The sequence below is a fragment of the Arvicanthis niloticus genome, chromosome 5 (genome assembly GCF_011762505.2).
Source record: "Arvicanthis niloticus isolate mArvNil1 chromosome 5, mArvNil1.pat.X, whole genome shotgun sequence".
NCBI classification, from domain to species: Eukaryota; Metazoa; Chordata; class Mammalia; order Rodentia; family Muridae; genus Arvicanthis; species Arvicanthis niloticus.
Window position 1 is genome coordinate 36,040,356 of NC_047662.1, and position 20,078 is coordinate 36,060,433.

The window sequence follows — 20,078 nt, forward strand, 5'->3', positions numbered from 1 at the left end:
AGGCCAGCCTCATTTACAGAGTGATTCCAGGACAGCCAAGTGTACACAGAGAAACCCTGTCTCGAGGAAAAAAAAAATCACAATGAAGCCAGGCAGTGGTGGGGCAGGAGCAGGCAGGAAGGAATTCAAGGCCAGCCTGGTCTACAGGTTGAGTTCCTGGCTTCCTGGAAACTCTGTCAAAAAAAAAAAACAAAAAACAAAAAACAAAACCAACACGCGCGCGCGCGCACACACACACACACACACACACACACACACACATAAAACCAACCCACCACCCCTACTCCCCTCCCCCGAAAAAAAAAAAAACATATAGAAAAAGATTCCACATAGATCATAGACTCCTGCCACCTAGTTGAGTTTATCTCCAATTGGCTTCAATACTAACTGCCTAATTGTCGGCCTCTAGCACCTAAGAATCTCTCTCGTTCCTCACTTTCTGGCCTTTTGCCTGCTGACTCAGCGCAATAGGTATTTTGAGAATGTAATGGGGAGCTCAGCATCTGGAGCGGAGGTGCATGCCTGTAATCCCATCATGTCAAAGGCGAAGGCAGAAGGACCTCGAGTTCAAAAGCCAGCCTGGATCACACGGCAGCTACTCTGCCTCAGCTCCCCCTTCTCTCAAAAGAATAATAGGGTAAAAGTGGGTAGCAGAAGATGTAACCTGGAACATGGTAAAAACATTGAATACCGGGAGGCAGGGGCAGGTGGATCTCTGATTTCGAGGCCAGCCTGATCTACAGCGTGAGTTCCAGGACAGCCAGGGGTACACAGAGACACCCTGTCTCGAAAAAATGAAAAGCAAAAATAAAACCTTGAATACCAGGCTGTTCTACAAGCCCATTGTACAGTCCCAGATCAGATAAATCGGGCTCTGAAGCACGCTATTCCATAGTCCTCGAAGAGGGCAGCGTGCTCTGTACTAGAGCATGAGATGCTTACGGGAGACCACCTGTGTTGGTGGCGTGCACAGAGCAAAAGTTTGCAACAACCCTGCCTTTCCTCCCCAGCTGGAATGCTAATCCTTGTTGTTGCTCGAAAGAGGCCTCCGGATAACTGGCCTCCACTCCGACTTCAGCATTCACTGGAAGAAAGAAGAAAAAAAAGGACTACGTGGGCCGGGTAACGAAAAAAGAGCTGGGTTACACCTGCCAGGTGACTAGCTCTACGGGGGCGCCTTTAAGGCCAGAGCAAGAGGAGTGGCCTTTAAGTACGCCCAGGAAAGGGGAAGATCTTTCAGGTGACGTAAGGCCGAGCAATGGGCGTGGCCTCTCCAAGCCTCGCTGCCAGGAAAGGGGCGGAGCTCGAGATGACGAAACACCGGGGAGGGGGCAAGCGTTCATTGATAAAAACGCCGGGCTCCCCCCAATCCCGGGCGCGATCGCAGCGTGGAGAAACCAGGCAGCGCCACGCGCGGCCGGGGCCGGGCGGAACCCAGAACCAGCTCGGCAGGCGCTGCGCCGCGGCGTCCGCATGGAGCCCGCCGCCGGCTTCTTGTCCCCGCGCCCCTTCCCGCGCGCGTCCGCCGCGTCCGCGCCCCCCGCCGGCCCGGGACCGCCTGCCAGTGCCTCCCCGCAGTCGGAACCTGAGGTGCTGGCCGGGCCACCGGCGCCGGATCCCGGTCGCCTCATCACCGACCCTCGCAGCGGTCGTACCTACACCAAGGGCCGCTTGTTGGGCAAGGTGGGTCGGGGCTCTGGGGTGTCGTTGACGGAGGAGGAGGGGAGCTCTGCGGGCCCGACCCGGCCACTCCGGAGCGCTTGGACCGATGATGCAGCCTCTTCTTTCTAGGGGGGCTTCGCTCGGTGCTATGAAGCCACTGACACGGAGTCCGGTATAGCCTACGCCGTCAAAGTCATCCCGCAGAGTCGCGTCGCCAAGCCGCATCAGCGCGAGAAGGTGGGTCCAGGCTCTGCGGTCCAAGGGATAGGGAGGGGATGGTGGCGTGGGAACCCTGGAAAGATGAGGATTTCGCTCTCCCATCGCAGATCCTAAACGAGATAGAGTTGCACCGAGACCTACAGCACCGCCATATCGTTCGCTTTTCGCATCATTTCGAGGATGCTGACAACATATACATTTTCCTGGAGCTCTGTAGCCGAAAGGTCCGGAATGGGGGCGGGGTGGGTTCATTGGGAACAGGGGTGAGGGAGGAAGCGGGCTCTTAAGATCCAAAGCTGGGTTCTTGTCATCTTTAGCAAACACAGATGGAGGGTGGGTCTAGGAAGGCAAGTGGGGACTGAAACAGTGGCTTTCTGCAGTCCCTGGCTCACATCTGGAAGGCTCGACACACCCTGTTGGAACCAGAGGTTCGATACTACCTGCGCCAGATCCTTTCTGGCCTCAAGTACTTGCACCAGAGGGGTATCTTGCACAGAGATCTCAAGCTGGGTGAGATTCCTGGGTCAGGTCGGAAGGGTGGAGACATGGGGAGAGAGGAGAAGGAGTTAAGAATCTGACAGTCTCTCTGCTACTGTCTAGGAAATTTTTTCATCACCGATAACATGGAACTGAAGGTTGGGGATTTTGGGCTGGCAGCTCGATTAGAGCCCCCAGAGCAGAGGAAAAAGTGAGTGAGGGGATGGTGGCCATAGTCTGTATGTGACACAGATGACATACAAGGTGACGGGGTGTATGTGGGAAGCAAGGGGACCAGATGTATACTTGGGATAACCAGGGAAGAGGTGATGATGGGTTGTCTGTATGTGTGACAGTACAGGTGGCAACCTAGGTCACTGGGTTAGGTGGAGAAGGACAGCAATCTTATGAATGTGTGGCACAGATGGGTGTCTAGGATCTTTGGAAATGTATGGGGAAAACAGGCCAGCAGTGAGCATGTATGTGTGAGATAACCGGATGGGAATGACAGATCATGATGATACCATGATACCCTGTGTAAGTGACCCTGGTGTGGTCATTGGGACAGGCCGTATGCAACATAGCATGTGTGGCAGGTGAGTCTTTATGAAGGGTATGACAGCTGGTGTTGGCACAGTGGGAGGTGACAGCTTAGTGAGTGTTTGACAGACTGGAGTGGGGGAAGGGATCAGTCATGGACCCTCTGTATTGACCTTGGGAGAGGGGGCTCTGATGGGTCAGGGCCTCCTGTCCTGCAGAGCAGCTGAGCAGCTGGGCTAGAGGGGTGAGTGAGGGCTCAGCTGCCATTCTCAGCATCCATTGTCCCAAGACAAGCAGGAGCTCTCTGGCCTTTGGTGACAGGCAGCTGCTTTGTCTGAACTCACAGCAGGGGCAGGAATGGGGGCGGGTAAGGAGCCGGGGCTGTGTCTGAGCCTTCCTCTCTCTGCCCTGCCCTTTTTCAGGACCATCTGTGGCACCCCCAACTATGTAGCTCCAGAAGTACTACTGAGACAGGGCCATGGCCCTGAGGCAGATGTGTGGTCACTTGGTTGTGTCATGTGAGTGTCAGAGTTATTGGCGGACAGGTGGTAGGTGTGTGGATGGGGGTGTCCCCACTACTTTACTTCTGATCTCCCATTCATGGGTATAGGTACACGCTCCTGTGTGGGAGCCCTCCATTTGAGACAGCTGACCTGAAGGAGACATACCGCTGCATCAAGCAGGTTCACTACACGCTGCCTGCCAGCCTCTCACTGCCTGCTCGTCAGCTCCTGGCTGCCATCCTTCGAGCTTCACCCCGAGACCGCCCTTCCATTGAACAGATCCTGCGTCATGACTTCTTTACAAAGGTCTGTGGTTCTCCAGACACTGGAGTTCAGTGTTCATGTTCCTAGAGGACACACAGAAGCAGAACCCTTGGGGTCTCACTGCCACTGTTTTTGTGACTCTCTTCCTCAGGGCTACACCCCTGACCGGCTCCCTGTCAGCAGCTGTGTGACAGTCCCAGATCTGACATCTCCCAACCCTGCGAGGAGTCTGTTTGCCAAAGTTACCAAGAGCCTGTTTGGCAGGAAAAAGAACAAGAGTGAGTCAGGTGCCAGTGGGTTGAGGCTATAGAGCAGTAGAGTGGCTTAGTGGCTTGTTACATTCAAGTGGGGGGGTGTGCTTCAAGGATGTGGGTGTCTACAGACTCAAGGGAGAGCATGTGCTGTCTAGACACTTGGGAAGATCTGCCTGTGTGTGAACTATTTTAAAAATGTGATCAGGCAGGACACTGAGGGCTATATTCTCCCCCCCCCCCACCCCCCCAGATAAGAACCATTCTGAGGAACAGGACAATGTCTCCTGCTTGGTGAGCGGCCTCATGCGCACATCCATCTGTCATCCAGATGTCCGGCCAGAGGTGAGGTGCTCACGTGAGCTTTATTCCCCTGACTCACCCTGACCCTAGCAGCTGAGGGAAGCCCAGCATAAAAGGCTGATGAAGCATCTAACCTCGTGGTGGCCTAATTGGCTGTGTCTCATTAGCCAGCTGAGGCTGACCTAGGGTGCCCTGAGAGCCGCCAGGAACAGGGCTGGGCCACTGGGCTTTCAGGGATTTGGGTTTTGGGGCTTTATTTCACTCCTTCTCCACCTAACTGTCCAGGTTCCAGTAGCTTCAGGTGTGGCCCCTGTCAGCTTGGTAGAGACAGCTGCTGAGGACAGTTCACCCCGTGGGACACTGGCAAGCAGTGGAGATGGTGAGGAGCCAGAAGATGAGAGGTGCTAGGGGTTGCTGGGGTGGAGACCAGGGGCCGGAAGGAAGTAGTTGGCTGAGGGACATGACCTGGGCCCAGGATGGCTCTTGCTGAAATGTCAGTGCCCTGTTCCCTTCAGGATTTGAAGAAGGTTTGACTGTGGCCACAGTGGTGGAGTCTGCCCTCTGTGCACTGAGAAACTGTGTGGCCTTCATGCCCCCAGGTAAGGCTGGGCTCTGGTGCATAGGAATAGTTTGGCAAGTTCTTTTTGACCCAGAGGCCTGGGAAAAGCCTTCATTCCCTCCTCTCCCGTAACAGCTGAACAGAACCCAGCCCCATTGGCACAGCCAGAGCCTCTGGTGTGGGTCAGCAAGTGGGTTGATTACTCCAACAAGTTTGGCTTTGGCTATCAGCTGTCCAGCCGCCGTGTAGCCGTTCTCTTCAATGATGGCACACACATGGCCCTGTCAGCCAATAGGAAGTAAGTGCTGTTTTGGCATGCTCTGTATTTAGGCTGTTGTACCCAGCAGAGTTGCACCTTGTGTGTGTGTGTTTCTGTGCTCAGGGGTCTGGGGAAGGACGGTGGTGCCAGGCTCCTCCCCTCTACATTCCCACTTTCAGGACTGTGCACTACAACCCCACGAGCACGAAGCACTTCTCCTTCTCTGTGGGTTCTGTGCCCCGTGCTCTGCAGCCTCAGCTGGGCATCCTGCGGTATTTCGCCTCCTACATGGAACAGCACCTCATGAAGGTGTGTGGGCTGCGGTGGGGGCACTTTAGGGACCCATGATCTCGTCTGATTCTCCATGGGCGGTGATCGGAGAAGGGTGGCTCAAAGATGGTGGCTGAGGGCTAGAGAGATGGCTCAGCAGCCAAGAGCACTGACTTCACTTCCAGAGGTCCCGAGTTCAATTCCCAGAGACCACATGGTGGCTCACAACCATCTGTAATGGGATCCAATGCCCTCTTTTGATGTGTCTGAAGACAGCAACAGTGTACTCCTATACATAAAATAAATAAATCCTAAAAAATAAAAAAAGATAGTGGCTGAACCTGTAAGGGAAGGAGACATCCATAGGGAAAGACCCAGCTCAGGACAGTCCAGTGACCTGACCTGCCTGTTCTCCCAGGGTGGCGATCTACCCAGTGTGGAAGAGGTAGAGGTGCCTGCCCCACCCTTGCTGCTGCAGTGGGTCAAGACTGATCAGGCCCTCCTCATGCTGTTTAGTGATGGCACTGTCCAGGTAAGAGCCCACCCTGGGTTTGGGGGGAAGGTCTGGTACCCCAGGGTTCTGGGAAGGAATGTGGATCTAGTGTCCAAGTCCTAATAATGTCGTCTTCTGTGTACAGGTGAACTTCTACGGGGACCACACGAAGCTGATCCTGAGCGGCTGGGAGCCACTCCTTGTGACCTTTGTGGCCCGAAACCGCAGTGCTTGTACTTACCTCGCTTCCCACCTCCGGCAGCTGGGCTGCTCCCCAGACTTGCGGCAGCGACTGCGCTACGCTCTGCGCCTGCTCAGGGACCGGAGCCCGGCTTAGGTTCCAACTTGCAGAGAGCAGGCTGTGATCCAGACCCTGGGCCTGGGCCTGGGCCTAAAAGGCTCTGGGCCTCGCCTTTGTGGCCCTTCTTGTCCCTTTGGTGCCTCACTGGGGGCTCCTGGCTGAATCCCCTCAGGGAATCAGGGACCAGCTTTACTACAGTTGGGGATGGCTTGCCCTCCCTGAATCTTACCCTTCTCTCTGAGATAAGCCTGAGCCTTAGCTCCCAGCTAGGGGGCATTATTTATGGACCACTTTTATTTATTAACAGACATTTATTTATTGGGATGTGAGCCCCAGGGGGGGCCTCCTCCTGGGATAATAAACCGTTTTTCAGAATATGAAGGCCTTATCATTCCCAGTAGACCGCGTGGATGGTAGCCACGGCAAACAGAGAAGTGTTGGTGAAGGTGGCAGAGGCCAGTCCATCATGCGCCGCATCCCAGAGTGCTCGGCTGACCACGTGCACACCCTGACCCTCGCGTGGCCCCAGCACAACATTGCACACCAGTTTGTAGCGGGGTAGATTGAGCTCCCTCACGCAGCTGTGTATCTGCTCACACAGCGCCTGCACCAGTTTCCCTGCTTCGGTACCCGAGTAGCATGCATTGCTCAGCTGTGCTGTCAGTGCTGCCTCCAGGATGCTCTGGGCACTTGAAGCTTCCCAGTGTTCTCCCGGCGCCGGTTCTAAGCGGTACGAGGGTGCCATCCTACGGGGAGGCATCAGGGGCAGCCCAGAAAAACTAACTCGTGAACCTAGAGGGGGCATTAGGCCCAGGGATGGTCGTCGACCTCCAAGACCCACTAAGGGTCCCGCCAATGAGTTTTGTCGTGAAAAGGATGGGTGTAGGCCTGGCAGGGAGCCACGACGGGAGGCTGGGCCTGGGCCTATAGGTCGGGTCTCGTCAATGCTGGGCAGGTGACCTCCAGGTTTCCCTGGTGGTAATTTCAAAGCCAGATCTTTGGTAGTCTCCTCTTCCTGGCGTCTGGATGGCAGGGTCCTGCAAGCCATGGACCTGCCTGCTGGAAGATCATACTTAAAAGTGACCCTCACTGGTTGAGATCGCCCTATATCCAGCCTCTTGCTCAGTGAAGTAGAGATTTCTCTTTTTGAGTGTGTGCTCACATATCCTTCTGTGAGTTTGAGACAAGGTCGAATATGGCCTCCAACTCTCTTTCTCTCTTCTTTTCTCTCTTTCTCTCTCCCTTTCTTCCTTCCTTTTTTTTTTTTTTTTTTTTTTTCTCTCTCCTCAAAACAAGGTTTTCTTTTGTAGTCTTGGCTGTCCTGGAACTGGCTTTGTAGACCAGGCTAGCCTCAAATTCATCAAGATCACCTAGTTTTCTGTGCTAGGATCAAAGGCTGGCACCACCTGGTCAACTCTTATGTAGCCAAGGCTGGCCTTAAACTGCATCCCCCTGCCTCTAACTCCTGAGTGATCAGATTATAGGCATGCATTACTGCATTCAGTGCCTCCCTAGTAGACTATAGGCATAGCTACCATGTCTAGCTGCTCCAAAGCCCTTTCTTACCTGTATGTTTGGAACAAGTAGGTCAGATTGGGGCTGTGTGGGCTACTAGGTACTTGGAGCTGGTTAAGAGCTGTAGGAGATACAAGCAAGGGAAGGGGCTGCTTAGTCTATGGTCACGGAACCTTCCTTTCCCTCGGTCACAGGAGGCTGACTGGGTGAGCACTAAATCCACTTCCCCTTCCCCTCCCACTTGACTTCATCAGCAGACTGGGGACATAAAGTTGGTTTCTGGGTTTCTTCAATAGCCAGAAGGGACAGACCCAACTCCATCACTCCCACAGATCTCTGTAGTTTCAGAAGTATAGAACTTAATCATCTTCCTGCTCTAAGTATGGTGGGGCTTTTTTCCCCCTCGACTGGCTGTATCTGGAGGCAGGTGACATGTGAAGCAGCTTCCACCCTCTTGCTTAGATCTCTAACCCCACCAGAATCACCTGTGGGACGGATGCCCTCTTCTCCTGAAACTCCCTTGGGCATCTGACTCACCTGCAGCCTTTGGCCTCCTAGCTCTGCTGGCCCGGCAATCCTCACTGAGCTGGCCTGACAGGCCTGTGGGCAGGGAAGGCCTGTGTTGTGCAGTTACCATGGGGCTGCTGTGGCAAGCACCCTCTCCCTCCCAGAACTCCTTCCTCTGGCCAAACTCTGGAATAACCTAAATGTTACTGCCATGGGCACCTGCAGAGGGGAGGGTGCCCTGAGTTACCAGGGAGAGAGGATTCAAAGGGGCTTGGGGTTCTAGGGCATCACAGACTAAGGGGGGTCGGTGTGGAGAGGTGCACTGCTCAGAAAGGTCCTTGTTTCTGAGCCACTGTTTCATATGAATCTTTCCCTGCCTCTTCACCCTTAGCCTCCTCAAATTCACAGGTCCGTGAGGGGGAAAACCCACCAGGGGGGGCCACTGGATCTGGCCTGGCCATCTGTGAACTAGTCACAGGGGCCTGGGATATGCTAAAACCTCCAGACTGTGGGGGAGGCTTCTTAGGAATCCAGTATCTGGGCTCACAGGAAAGAATACGTCATGGTTCAACATTCTCCCCATCAGCCTCAACAAGGACAAACATTTCCGCTTCAGGGCAGAGCTGGGGTGGGGCTTGGATAACTTCCTTAGTTCAGAACTATGTGCTGAGGGGAGGCCTATTGGCTCAACGGGAAAGACCTAGGCCTGGCATGGCCTTGACTCAGTGATTCCGGTTTCTTGGCCTTTGCTGACCTACTCATGTGTCCTGGGACCTGTAGGTAGCACCTCTTTCCTTAGGGTGATGGTTTTTCAGGGATGCCAGAGGTTGTGCTGCTCCTGTTAGAACTGACACCTTACCTCCCGTACTCTGGGAGGCATGGGGCTGCCCACTCCCAGGCAAGCTAAGTCTGAGTCTTGAAAACCACACGTAGGGGTGAATTTTCCCTGCTGAGGTTATGTCTCAGGTCTTTCTAAACTGCAGCCGTGGGAGGGAAGGGATTAGAAAAGCAGAGGCCTTGGATTCTGAGCTCAGTGTAGGCAAAGAGCCAGCCAGCACTAGGACCCTCCGACTCATCTTAGGGCCATTCTACTGCTGATTTTTTTTCCCCTGGGCGTATAGGGAGATGGGCGGGGCCTCCTCAGGCTCGGCTCCAGTTTCTATGGAAACCCACAGGCTTCCCACCCAGCGCTGCCTGGGCAGACTCCCAACCTGGGCCTCATTCACCACCAGCTTCTCCAGGGATCATAGGCCTTTCCAGCCTATGGGTTTCTTCTCTGGGTCCTGTCTGCATCTATATCCTTTTCCTGAATCTCAGGCCTTCTTTAGGGACCTGGGCCTCTTTTCTCCTACATTTTAGTTCCCCAGCAAACAGGCCTGCAGCTCCTGCCTCTCTCTCAGATCTCTCAGATCTTTCTTGGCCTGGCTGGGCCTTCTAGGCTGTTCCACCCTTTGACCTGCGGCCCACTCCACATATGGAGAACTCAGGACTGGTGGTGCATGGGCAGTCTGCACCCTTTTCCACAGCACTTCGAAGCCTTGTCAACAACCCCTGGCACAGGTGAGGCAGTGGCTCCCTGGTGGGTTTTCCCTAGCTGGCTCTCTTGGGCCTGTGAATTTGAGAAGGCTAAGGGTGAAAAGGCCAGGGAAAGAACACTTGGCCTCCCTGGTGAACTCAGTCTGTGAGGAAGTCAGCTATAGAAGAAATATACTAGTCTGTGTCTACACTACCCTGAGAGTGGGGGGGCGGGGGGGGGGAGGGCAGTGGCAGATAGAAGGGAAGTAATGCCTGAGTTCTCTGGCTTGAGAAAGGGATCCTCCACCCCTCAGCCCTGAGAGATGAGTTATGACTTGATTCACTCCCACTGGGCATTCAACTGAGTGCTGGGACTTCTTTCCTTGAAGAGACAGAGGTACAGATGGCTCTAGGGACTCATAAGAGGAACAAAGCCTAAAGCAGCAAGCCGGAGACCCAGACAGGAAGTAGTTCAAAGTTTCTGACCGCCCACTGTTTGCCCAAGAGGCTAGTGCTGTCTGAAACCAGGAATAGAGTTCACTGGGGGCAGGGTTGGTCATGGGAGACAAGAACACTGTTTCCCATCCCCACACTCAGAGGCTGCACTGCTCCCCAGGGTTAGGACTGCCATAATTCTCTCTCTCTCTCTCTCTTTTTTTTTTTTTTTTTTTTTTTTTTTTTTGAGGGCAGGGTGCCACAATCTGGGCTGAAGGGTGGAACCTTAGTCAGGAGGCTTTGGAAGCTGAAGCTTTCTCTGTTGCCTCCTACCCTCTACTTTATGTAGAGGCCCAGAGGCTGGGGCCGGAAGTGATTGTGAAGATGGAAAATGTGGTCTCACCTCATGATGGTACATCACCACCATGTCTGCAGCCAGTGTGCTCTGTCCCCACATCCTCACATCCTCCTACAGGAAGAAGGGTTAAAATGCTGAGTTGGCATCTGGTGGAGGAGTCCCAAGAGGAGTGTCCTTTTCCCCCAACTCTCAGGCTGGGGAGACATCAATCTTGCTTTCATGAACTCTGGTATCCCCCCCACCCCCCACCCCCGTTTGACCAAGCATAGTGAACTCCCCAGAGATCTGTCATCATGGCTGAGAAGTCTGAGAGTCACAGACATATAAAGTCACAGAGTGGAACTGAGACTAGAGCTCAGGCTTGTGTCTTCCAGACACACAGACCTCACATACAAAGTCCCAGTGTGACAGAGGTAAAGCCAACAGTATGATCTAGATCTGAGATCCCCTCCCCTGGCTCTTGGCCCTCCCTCTCTTCCACAGTGATATTTGCTTTGTGGTTGGTCAAGAACGGCAAGAGGTATTTGCCCACCGGTGCTTATTGGCCTGTAGATGTAACTTCTTCCAGAGACTTTTGGGCCCTGGGGTACCTAGTCCTGTGGTGCTAAGCACTGTGCCAGCCGAAGCCTTCTTAGCTGTTCTGGAGTTCCTGTATACAAACAGTGTCAAGCTGCACCGACACTCTGTGAGCCTACCAAGCAGAGGTCTGGGAGGGAGAGAAGCTGGGGATGCCAGAGGCAGGAGTCTGCCCATTATGCTGGGGGTTGAGGGGCGGGGGAAACTCCCTTCTGTTCCCTCAACCACTCCCCCCACCCCCACCCTATGCAGGTGCTGGAGGTGCTGACAGCAGCTGTGGAATATGGGCTGGAGGAACTTGGAGAGGTGGGTATCTCAGGCAAGCCATCTTGTCTCCCTTGCCTTTCAGTTCCTAGTCTCCTTCACAGTCTGACCTTGTCACACAGAGTATGATGGCTCTCTGTGTACACAGGATCTGTACATGCTCAGTGTGTGCTGAGTGAGCACAGGAAGTATTTATGGCTGGTTCTTCAGTACAAAGGTAAATTAGCTTTGGCCCGTGATTGAATGAAAGGAGACATGAAAATGTTTAACATGTATGAAGGCTTTGTGCTTCTGGCTAGAGGAGGATGGCAGATTTAACTACCTCTAAGGAGTTTCAGGCTAGCCTGAGCTATAGATATAGAGTGAGACTTAGTCTCAAAACCCTAGACTTAAAGTAGGGGTCTAACTGTGATAAAGCTGATGTGTGGAGAGAGATTCTTGGAGAAGGAAACTTTTGTGTCAGAGCTGGGAGAACAAATAGGGTTTTGTTCAGGGGTGGGAAGATGGCGTTAGAGTCACAGGACACTCAAGGAACTTCTTAGCTTTGTGGTGGACAGGAACATGGGTGTGGGGTGAGCTGGAAAGGGTACCAGGAAGCTGGTTCAAACAAGTGCTTCAAGAATTAGGGCTTTAGGCTGGGAGTGTCGGTCATCGGTAAAGCACTTGCCTAGCATAGGCTCTGGGTTTTAATTCCCAGCACTAGCCAGGTGTGGTGGTGGTATGTACCTGTATTTCCAGTGCCTACTAGGCAGAATAGAGAGGAGGAGGATTCCAAGGTCATGGCCAACCTTGTCTACAGAGTGAGTTCTAGTCCAGCCAGGGCTACACAGCAAGACGACTCCGTCTCAACTGTTCCTCCCTGGACTTTTTTGATGCAAGGCTAGTGGAGATTTATTGAAAATTTTTCAGCAAGGGAAAGAGACTGAGAGAAGAGGAAAAGGCAGGGCCAGTCAGATCGGTGCAGAAGTCAAGAGGGTGTGGCCAAGAAGGAAATGGCAGTCCACAAGAGGTGGGTGGCCTTGAGAAGGGACAGTTGGCACTGCCCAGTGCTTTTTTGGAAGAGAGGGAGAATTTAAGTTTCTGTTAAAAATAGAAGTGTCACTGGGTTAAGGAAGGGGACAAGGAGAAGAAGATGAGGGAAGAGACTGGAGTTTCTGGATGAGTTTTACCAGAGACAAGTGTACTAGAAGGTGCTTTGCTGTCCTCCAGGCCCTCTTGGCTTGCTATATTGCAGGTCTGAACAATTCCATCTTTTCCCAAATCTGGGAGCTCAAGATGGCGCTGGGGTTTCTGGGAGTCTGAATGAGTCATTGCTCCAAGTGTCACTGCTTCTGGCTAGGACTTGGAGTCTTGAAACAGGGACACCGCCACACAGTTCACTTTCATTTCTGTCCCCAGCTATGCCTGGAGTTTGTGGTGAAGGTGTTGGATGTGGAGCTGGTTTGTGAGGCTCTGCAGGTGAGTATTTTGTTGAGCAGCCCTGGCGATGAATCTGCTATTTAGAATGGGATCCTCTAATGGCCTATAGAATGAATGGCCTCCACCATCAGAAGCCTGGACCGGCTACACCTGTTAAGGAAAAACATGAGAGCATGTGTGCTCAAGGATGCTTATGAGAGAAACTCTGTGGCCAGATCTGTAGGGTATACAGTATATCAATAAGGTCATAGGTAGGAGAAATACTCAAAGGGCTGGGAAGGGTAGGCATGGTGACACACACCTTTAATTCCAGTACTTGGAAAGCAGAAGCAGCTGGACCAGAGTTCAAGACCAGCCAGGGCTATATAGTGATCTGTTAAGAGTGGGAAACGACGCTGGAAAATGGTGGCGCACGCCTTTAGTCCCAGCACTCTGGAGGCAGGGGCAGGTGGATTTCTGAGTTTGAGGCCAGCTTGGACTTACAGAGTTGAGTTCCAGGACAACCAGGGCTGCACAGAGAAACCCTGTCTTGACAAACAAACAAACAACAAAAGCCACAAAAAGAGTGGGAAACAATTCAAAACAGGGATAGAATAAAGGTGGGATGTGGAGTTTGGAAGGCCAAGCTTGGGCTCAAAGATGGAGTCTGAAAGGCCTGAACATGGTCTCTCCTTTACCACACAGCTGTGTGTTTTGCATGGGGGACTGCACTTTGCCCAGGTCTAATTTCATGGACAGGGCAGGTGCTGTTAATCTGTTTAGATTGTGCTCAAGCTTGTGGCAGTACCTTGTGTGCAGATCTGGGCTATCCAGCCTCTTCAGTCACTAGCCTAACTATACTCTGCTCTCAGGTTGCTGTAAGCTTTGGCCTGGGGGCACTGCAGGAGCGGTGCATAACCTTCATAGAAGCTCACAGCCAGGTACACCCCCTATCCTTATACTTAAAAGTTGGGTGGCTCCCGTGCCATTTTTCTCTGCCCTAACTGATACACCGGCCCATAGGAGGTACTCCGCACCCGTGGCTTCCTGGAGCTGTCCGCCACTGCGCTGCTGCCAGTGCTACGCAGTGACAAGCTCTGTGTGGACGAGACTGAGCTGATCCAGGCAGCCCGAAGCTGGGCACGCGTGGGGGCTGTGAGTAGGATCTGGAAGAGGGCGAGGACACCGAAGTGGCGCGGGCCGCAGGAGCTCGCAAGCGGGCGGCGGGGCACGTGCTCAAGGCTCGTTTCCACAGGCGGTGTTGGACCAACCCGTGGCCGAGGTGGCAGCTCCAGTGGTTCGAGAGCTGAGACTGGCTTTGCTCGCCCCGGCGGAGCTAAGCGCCCTGGAAGAGCAGAACCGACGGGAGCCGTTCATCCCGGTGTGGACGCCAGTAACGGAACTCAGATCCATTCTGCCACGTGGGGACGAGGAGCAAGGGCCAGGGACTTCGGTCTCCGTGGTGACCCGCTTTCCCCTACAGGTTGAACAAATTGTGGAGGCATGGAAGTGCCACGCCCTACAGAGAGGAGATGCAGCCCGGAGCGCACCATGCCGCAGACGAAGGGGCACCCTGCCCCGGGATCATCATCGCTTTCTGGACTTTCGTTTCAAATGATCCACTTCCGGACCTTTTGAGGAAGTTGATCACATCCCAAACTACAGCTCCCGAGGTGCTCTGCGCTGGAGGTGGGTTTCCGCTCCCAGCAAGCTCAGCAGCCGGATATGGGAAGGACTGGTCTCTGTCTAGCGTAATACATGAAGCCTCCGTGGAGGAGTAGGTGTTGCACAATGGCCCCAAGGTTGGGGCTAGATTTTAGGCTTGGGTGATTTTTCTGAGACCGGAAACGAGGGTGGCCTTTGTTGCGTGAGCTCAGGCGGCATCCTGCAACTTAAGTTGGTCATTCCTTTGCGCCCCTCTACTCTGATGACGCTATATCCATTTAGCTCGTCCTCTTAACAAATCAGCTTCCTGGCTTCAGGCTGAGCGCAGATTCGAGCTTCTCACCTTTCCCAGCCATGGAAATAGTGTTTCTCTTTTCTGCGGGTCTGGAACCCGGACCTCATTCTTGCCTACCTCATGCCTTTTCTCCCTTCTAATACTTCTTTCTAGTTGGTTTAGTCTGAAGCCTATCATTCGTCACATTTGGGGGTCTTTTCTGCCACCACCATAGCCAGTGCCCCTCACTCCTTTCCCCCTCAGGGGACAATATCCATCTCTATGATGGTCCCATCGCTATGATTGGCAAGCTTTTCCTCCTTGAACCCTTTAACGTCCATACTGCTTTCCAGGACAAGCTACAAAGTTTCCTTGAGATTTAGCAGTCCTAAATTCTGAGTTTGGGAGTTTACTTGGGGGTGGGGTGGGATAAGTTGTGGACAATCTCTCACTGTAACCCCAGCTGGCCTAGAGCTATTTAGGACAGGCCAGCTTTGAGTTCACAGTGCTCTGACTGCCCCTGCCTCCCTGGTACAGAGATCAAAGGCATGTGCTATCGATCCTTGATAACAACAAAAAAGAAGGGTGGGAAAGATGGTGTATGCCTTTAATCCCAGCACTTGGGAGGCAGAGAAAGGTGATCTCTAAATTTGAGGCCACCCTGTTCTACTACAGAGTGAGTTCCAGGAAATCCAGGCCTACAAGTTCTCTAGACTTACTGGAATAAAACAGTTCTGCTTCAGCGCCCCTACCTTCAGTGGCTAGAACATGTATGTATGTGTGTGTGTATATATGGAATATATATATATATTCCATATATAATACATAATATATATATATTGTACACACACACATATATGTATATATATGCATATATATATATACATATATATATGTATTATCTCCATCCATTCTATGGAATAGGCTTTTGCTACCTTACCCAGCACATTTTTTGGTTTTGTCCCTCCCTCTTCCCGCCCTCAGCTTCCAGTAAATAATTTTAAAGGAGTTGTAAAGCAAAGATTTAGAAATGAAGAGTAGCCAGGTGGTGGTGGCGCACGCCTTTAATCCCAGCACTTGGGAGGCAGAGGCAGGCAGATTTCTGAGTTCGAGGCCAGCCTGGTCTACAGAGTCAGTTCCAGGACAGCCAGAGACAGACAGCTACACAGAGAAACCCTGTCTCGAAAAACCAAAAAAAAAAAAAAAAAAAAAAAAAAAAGAAGAGTAGTGGACAATTTAAAAGGAAATAAAATTATAATTCTGGCTTCATGTAAAAGTACATTGCTTATGAGTTAAAGATGATTATTTGTATTCTCTCTCAAGTTGGAAAAGGTGGCTACCCAGTTACCCAGTGGGACCACTCCTGGAACCTTTCTTTGGCTAGTGAACACTGAAAGCAATCTGCTGCTTGCCTGTAATTCTTCTGCTTTTGGTTACTTTATACCAACGTTAGCAGTCATGCAGTGATCTGCACTAATCCTGGGCTTCCGTTAGCTTTGCTACGGCACTGTGATAAAATGGCTTGCTAAGTTGTTTCAGGAGTTTGGAGATCCTTCAGATGGCTTGAAAGCACCCATCGTTTACTTGAGGATAGAAAGCTTTTTTTCAGGTAGACTGTCTTCTGAACATGTGTTCTGTGAGCTAGCATAGCGTGGTGGCATAGGTCTGTAAATATAAGCACTCAGGAAGTGGACATAGGAGGATCAGCAGTTTGAGGCCAGCCTAGGTTAGTTACATGGTGAAACCTATTTCAGCAAATAAACTGGGCATGGTGTTACACACCTTTATGTCAGCATTCAGGAGTGCAGAGGCAAGCAAATTTCTGTGAGTTCAAGGCCAGCCTGATCTATATCATGGATTCCAGGCCACTCAGAGTTATGAATAAATAAAAAAACAAACAAACTAACTGTGACCTGTGATTAAGCACTGAGAAGACTGAAGCAGAAGGCTCACCAGGAGTTTGAGGCTAGCCTGCATAGATGCTACAGCAAGATCTAGTCCCAAAAAACAAAATGAAGAAATCCAGAATGACTTCCCTGCTTCAGTTTCCCAAGTGATAGAATTATAGATACGGGTATGGAATACACCCCAGACTCTACTACTTACACCTCGATAAAAGTGGCTGATAGAGGGCTGGAGAGATGGCTCAGTGGTTAAGAGCATTGATTGTCCTGAGTTCAATTCCCAGCAACCACATGGTGCCTCACAACCATCTGCAATGGGTCTGATGCCCTCTTCTGGTGTGTCTGAAGAGAGCAATGGTGCATATATAAAATTTAAAAAATTTTAAAAAAAGGTGAAAGATAAGAAGAACCTGAGTATAGGTGTGTCCTCTTACTCCAGTCTTCCAAGAGTTTCAGTGCCTCAGCTAGGCAATGTAGGTCAGATAGCTGCGTGTGTGTGTGTGTGTGTGTGTGTGTGTGTGTGTGTGTGTGTGTGTATTGTGTGTGCATTGTGTATTTCCAGCAAGTAAGTTGCATCCTACAATCCTGGAAAAACATCCTCAGGGCTGGAACTCAAGCACAGTGTAAATGTCCTCTCTCTCTCTCTCTCTCTCTGGTTTTTCGAGACAGGGTTTCTCTGTGTAGCCCTGGCTGTTTTGGAACTGACTCTGTAGACCAGACTGGCCTTGAACTCAGAAATCCACCTGCCTCTGCCTCTCAAGTGCTGGGATTAAAGGTGTGCGCCACCACTGCCCGGCATAAATGTCTTCTCTTGATGTGCCATGGGCATGCAACTTAAAAGGGCTTGGACTGGTTTGGTAAATCAGCTTTGGGAATGTCGGTAAACAGAACCGACTAATCGGAAGCCTGGACTCCAGGCTGCTGTTCTTCCTGTTTCTCTGCCAATTGCTTGACTGGGACCTCTCTCTATCTTCCTTCCCTCCTATGGTCTGGGTTTGGTAAATTGTTGTTTCTAATGCTAGGGTTACGGTTTTGTTTTCAGAGTCGGGCAGCACACCCAGTTTTAGACTGAGCAGCACGGCACAGCACAGCACTTGGCAGCAGGACCGCTCAGGAACCGTATTTCTACCCCTTAGCACTACCGCTCGGGCAGTTCTCATCCCTGCTTCTTTTTATGTTTTTGGCTTTTGAGACAGGGTCTCTCTGTTTAGCCCTGGCTGTTGAATTCACTACATAGACCAGGCTGGCCTTGAACACAGGCTGGTCTCAAACTCAGCGATTCTTTGGCTTCAGCCTCCCAAGGATACCAGTTACACCAGTGTGAGCTGCTACACTCAGTAGCATCCAGTTCCTTTTGAAGGATGGCTTGGGGTTAGGACAAAGGAAGGTGAGGAAGAATCTATGTAGAGCCAGGCCATGGTGGTGGTGCATGCCTTTAATCGGAGCACACAGGAGGTAAAGGCAGGCAGATCTCTGAGTTCCAGACCAGCCTTGTGTATAGACTTCCAGGACACCCAAAGCTACCCAGAGAAACCCTGTTTCCAAAACAAACAAACAAACAAGAACCTAGGCAGAGGGAATGACAAGCTCAAAGTTATGGTGACACAAATATTAGTGAATTATTCTTGTCTAGAAGGTGTGTTGTGTTTTTAGTGTAGTGTGTGGCTGTGTTTGGCAGTGAAAGCTAGCCCTGGTGGAGTCTGGACTGAGTTTAATGTAAGGAGTAGGCAGCCATGAAAGGATAGGCCAGAGGGTAGAGGAGGGTGGGTACTACACAGGCTGAGCTGACTTTACAAGTATGGGACTTCTCACCCCAGGCTACATGAGGTCAGTGGCTAAGACTGACTGTGCCTGGGGGCGGGGAGGGGCTCACCTCTGACTGGACCTGTTCAGTGACACCAATGACACCCTCATTCTTCAGGACCGCACTGATCGCCCAATCAGGGTAAAAACTTTCAGCACAGCTGTGAACAATGTCCTGAAAGGAGCCTCGCCTTCTGCAAGGCTGACTAAGCGATCAGAACCTCATGATGTGGTGAAGCTGGAATGCTCTAAGTCTACAGCCATTTTATTTTGGGACATCTTTGGCCTCCACAAGAGCCATTTATTGTCCTCTCTACATGACATCACATCTTTGTGGCCATTAGGTATCTTTTGAAATGTAGAAATTCCCAGTTTCCAACCAACTAAAGGGCCAAGAACGCTGCCAGCATCTGAGGCCTGAAGTGGTTCTCTGGCCACCTAAAGTTTCCATCGATGTGTCATAAAGATTTATTTTTTGTTTTGTTTTTCAAGACTGGTTTCTCTGTGTAGCTCTGGATATCCTGAAACTCTGTAGATCATGAAAGCCTGGAACTCAGAAATCTGCCTGTCTCTGCCTCTGGAGTGCTGGGATTAAAGGCGTGTGCCACCGTACCTGGCTTTTCATTTTTTAGAAGACAATATTTGTGTTGGTGAGATGGCTCAGTAGATCAAAGTGTCTACCACCAAGCCTGATAACCTGAATTCAATCCATAGGCCCCACAAGGTAGGAGAGCTGACTCTGACCTTCACACTAGAAACAGCACACACACACCCAGCAACACAGGCCAGTATACCATCTGCCCGTCCCAAACACCAAACAAAATGTAATTTAAAAAAAAAAAATAAAGCATATCATGTAGCTGAGGCTAACCCTAAACCCAAGCAGTAGAGGATAGCCTCTAATCCTACCATGTAAATGCTGATGTTACAGGTCTTCCTCGCCATGGCAGCTAATCTTAACTATTTTTAAGGCATTTTAGTATTGATTTAGCTGCAATGTGCTTTGTGTGTGTGATGTTTGATTGGATTGTGGTTTTCCAACCTCTGTATGGGTGTGAGACAATCGGCGGTGCGGCTGGGTGGGATCATTCCTGGTAAGCGGTGGTCGGAATCCAGGGTGTCTATGTTCATTAGGGATGCTCTGACTGTAGCCCAGGGGCGTGTCCAGCTTCTTCCATGGCTCTGTGCAACGGGGCTGGCCAAGTCTCCTCCACCGGCAGCTTAACAATGCTGTCACTGGTTTGCACACTGACATGCTACATGGTTGGTTGGCCAGCGACAACTTTCTGCCTCCCAGACACTGATGTTGGTTCTGTCCTGGAGGTTATTCTCAGCTCTTTCCCCTCACTCCACAAACTTCCTAAAATAGCTCCTTAGCCTCTGCCTTCCCCATCTCTTCTTCAGCCGGCCATTTTCCTGACCCCGTATTTCACCATGCCTACCTGTTTCGGAACTGGAAGGTGGAGAGGCAGGCAGGACTGGAATACCACATGGATGCTAATGTTTGTATCATTTTTCGTTTGCTTTGTCTTTTTTTCAAGAAAGGGCTTCATTTGCTTTTTTTTTTTTTTTTTTTTTTTTTTTGGTTTTTCGAGACAGGGTTTCTCTGTGTAGCTCTGGCTGTCCTGGAGCTCACTCTGTAGACCAGGCTGGCCTCGAACTCAGAAATCTGCCTGCCTCTGCCTCCCAAGTGCTGGCTTTTTTTTTTTTTTTTTTTTTTAAACAGACTGTGGTTCCAAGTTTATTTGTAAAACTGCACAGGG

General features: G+C 51.4%; 3 protein-coding genes across 9 annotated transcripts; 2 read left to right on the forward strand and 1 right to left on the reverse strand.

The window, feature by feature from the left end:
• The first annotated feature begins 1,358 nt into the window (after nt 1–1,358).
• Nucleotides 1,359–6,476, forward strand: Plk3 (polo like kinase 3). Its single transcript, XM_034503871.2, has 15 exons — nt 1,359–1,683; nt 1,792–1,899; nt 1,989–2,105; nt 2,262–2,391; nt 2,482–2,569; nt 3,321–3,416; nt 3,509–3,707; nt 3,817–3,943; nt 4,170–4,261; nt 4,505–4,598; nt 4,735–4,818; nt 4,914–5,076; nt 5,217–5,346; nt 5,726–5,839; nt 5,946–6,476. Exons 1-15 carry the CDS (start codon nt 1,474–1,476, stop codon nt 6,135–6,137), a joined length of 1,944 nt encoding a protein of 647 aa, XP_034359762.1. The 5' UTR covers nt 1,359–1,473; the 3' UTR covers nt 6,138–6,476.
• Dynlt4 (dynein light chain Tctex-type 4) lies at nt 6,393–11,021 on the reverse strand. 3 transcript variants are annotated; one of them, XM_076934378.1, is made up of 4 exons: nt 10,964–11,021; nt 10,477–10,542; nt 7,668–7,737; nt 6,393–7,160 (listed from the first exon to the last, which is right to left on the reverse strand). In XM_076934378.1, the coding sequence occupies exon 4, from the start codon at nt 7,147–7,149 to the stop codon at nt 6,490–6,492; it is 660 nt and encodes a 219-aa protein (XP_076790493.1). In that variant the 5' UTR covers nt 7,150–7,160; nt 7,668–7,737; nt 10,477–10,542; nt 10,964–11,021; the 3' UTR covers nt 6,393–6,489. The 3 variants fall into 3 exon arrangements, with proteins under 3 accessions (XP_076790493.1, XP_076790494.1, XP_076790491.1); XM_076934379.1 differs by lacking the exons at nt 10,477–10,542; nt 10,964–11,021 and adding an exon at nt 8,154–8,298 and having other exon boundaries at nt 6,393–7,157; XM_076934376.1 differs by lacking the exons at nt 10,477–10,542; nt 10,964–11,021 and adding an exon at nt 8,154–8,297.
• On the forward strand, nt 8,795–18,927 carry Btbd19 (BTB domain containing 19). Of its 5 annotated transcripts, none has more exons than XM_076934374.1 (8): nt 8,798–9,683; nt 10,915–11,116; nt 11,260–11,313; nt 12,670–12,729; nt 13,542–13,610; nt 13,693–13,824; nt 13,925–14,062; nt 14,153–18,927. In XM_076934374.1, exons 1-8 carry the CDS (start codon nt 9,598–9,600, stop codon nt 14,285–14,287), a joined length of 876 nt encoding a protein of 291 aa, XP_076790489.1. In that variant the 5' UTR covers nt 8,798–9,597; the 3' UTR covers nt 14,288–18,927. The 5 variants fall into 5 exon arrangements, 4 of the variants coding, with proteins under 4 accessions (XP_076790490.1, XP_076790489.1, XP_034357515.1 ...); XR_013110494.1 differs by having other exon boundaries at nt 8,801–9,683; nt 13,925–14,358; nt 17,555–18,927; XM_034501624.2 differs by having other exon boundaries at nt 8,801–9,683; nt 13,925–14,050.
• The last annotated feature ends 1,151 nt before the right edge of the window (nt 18,928–20,078 follow it).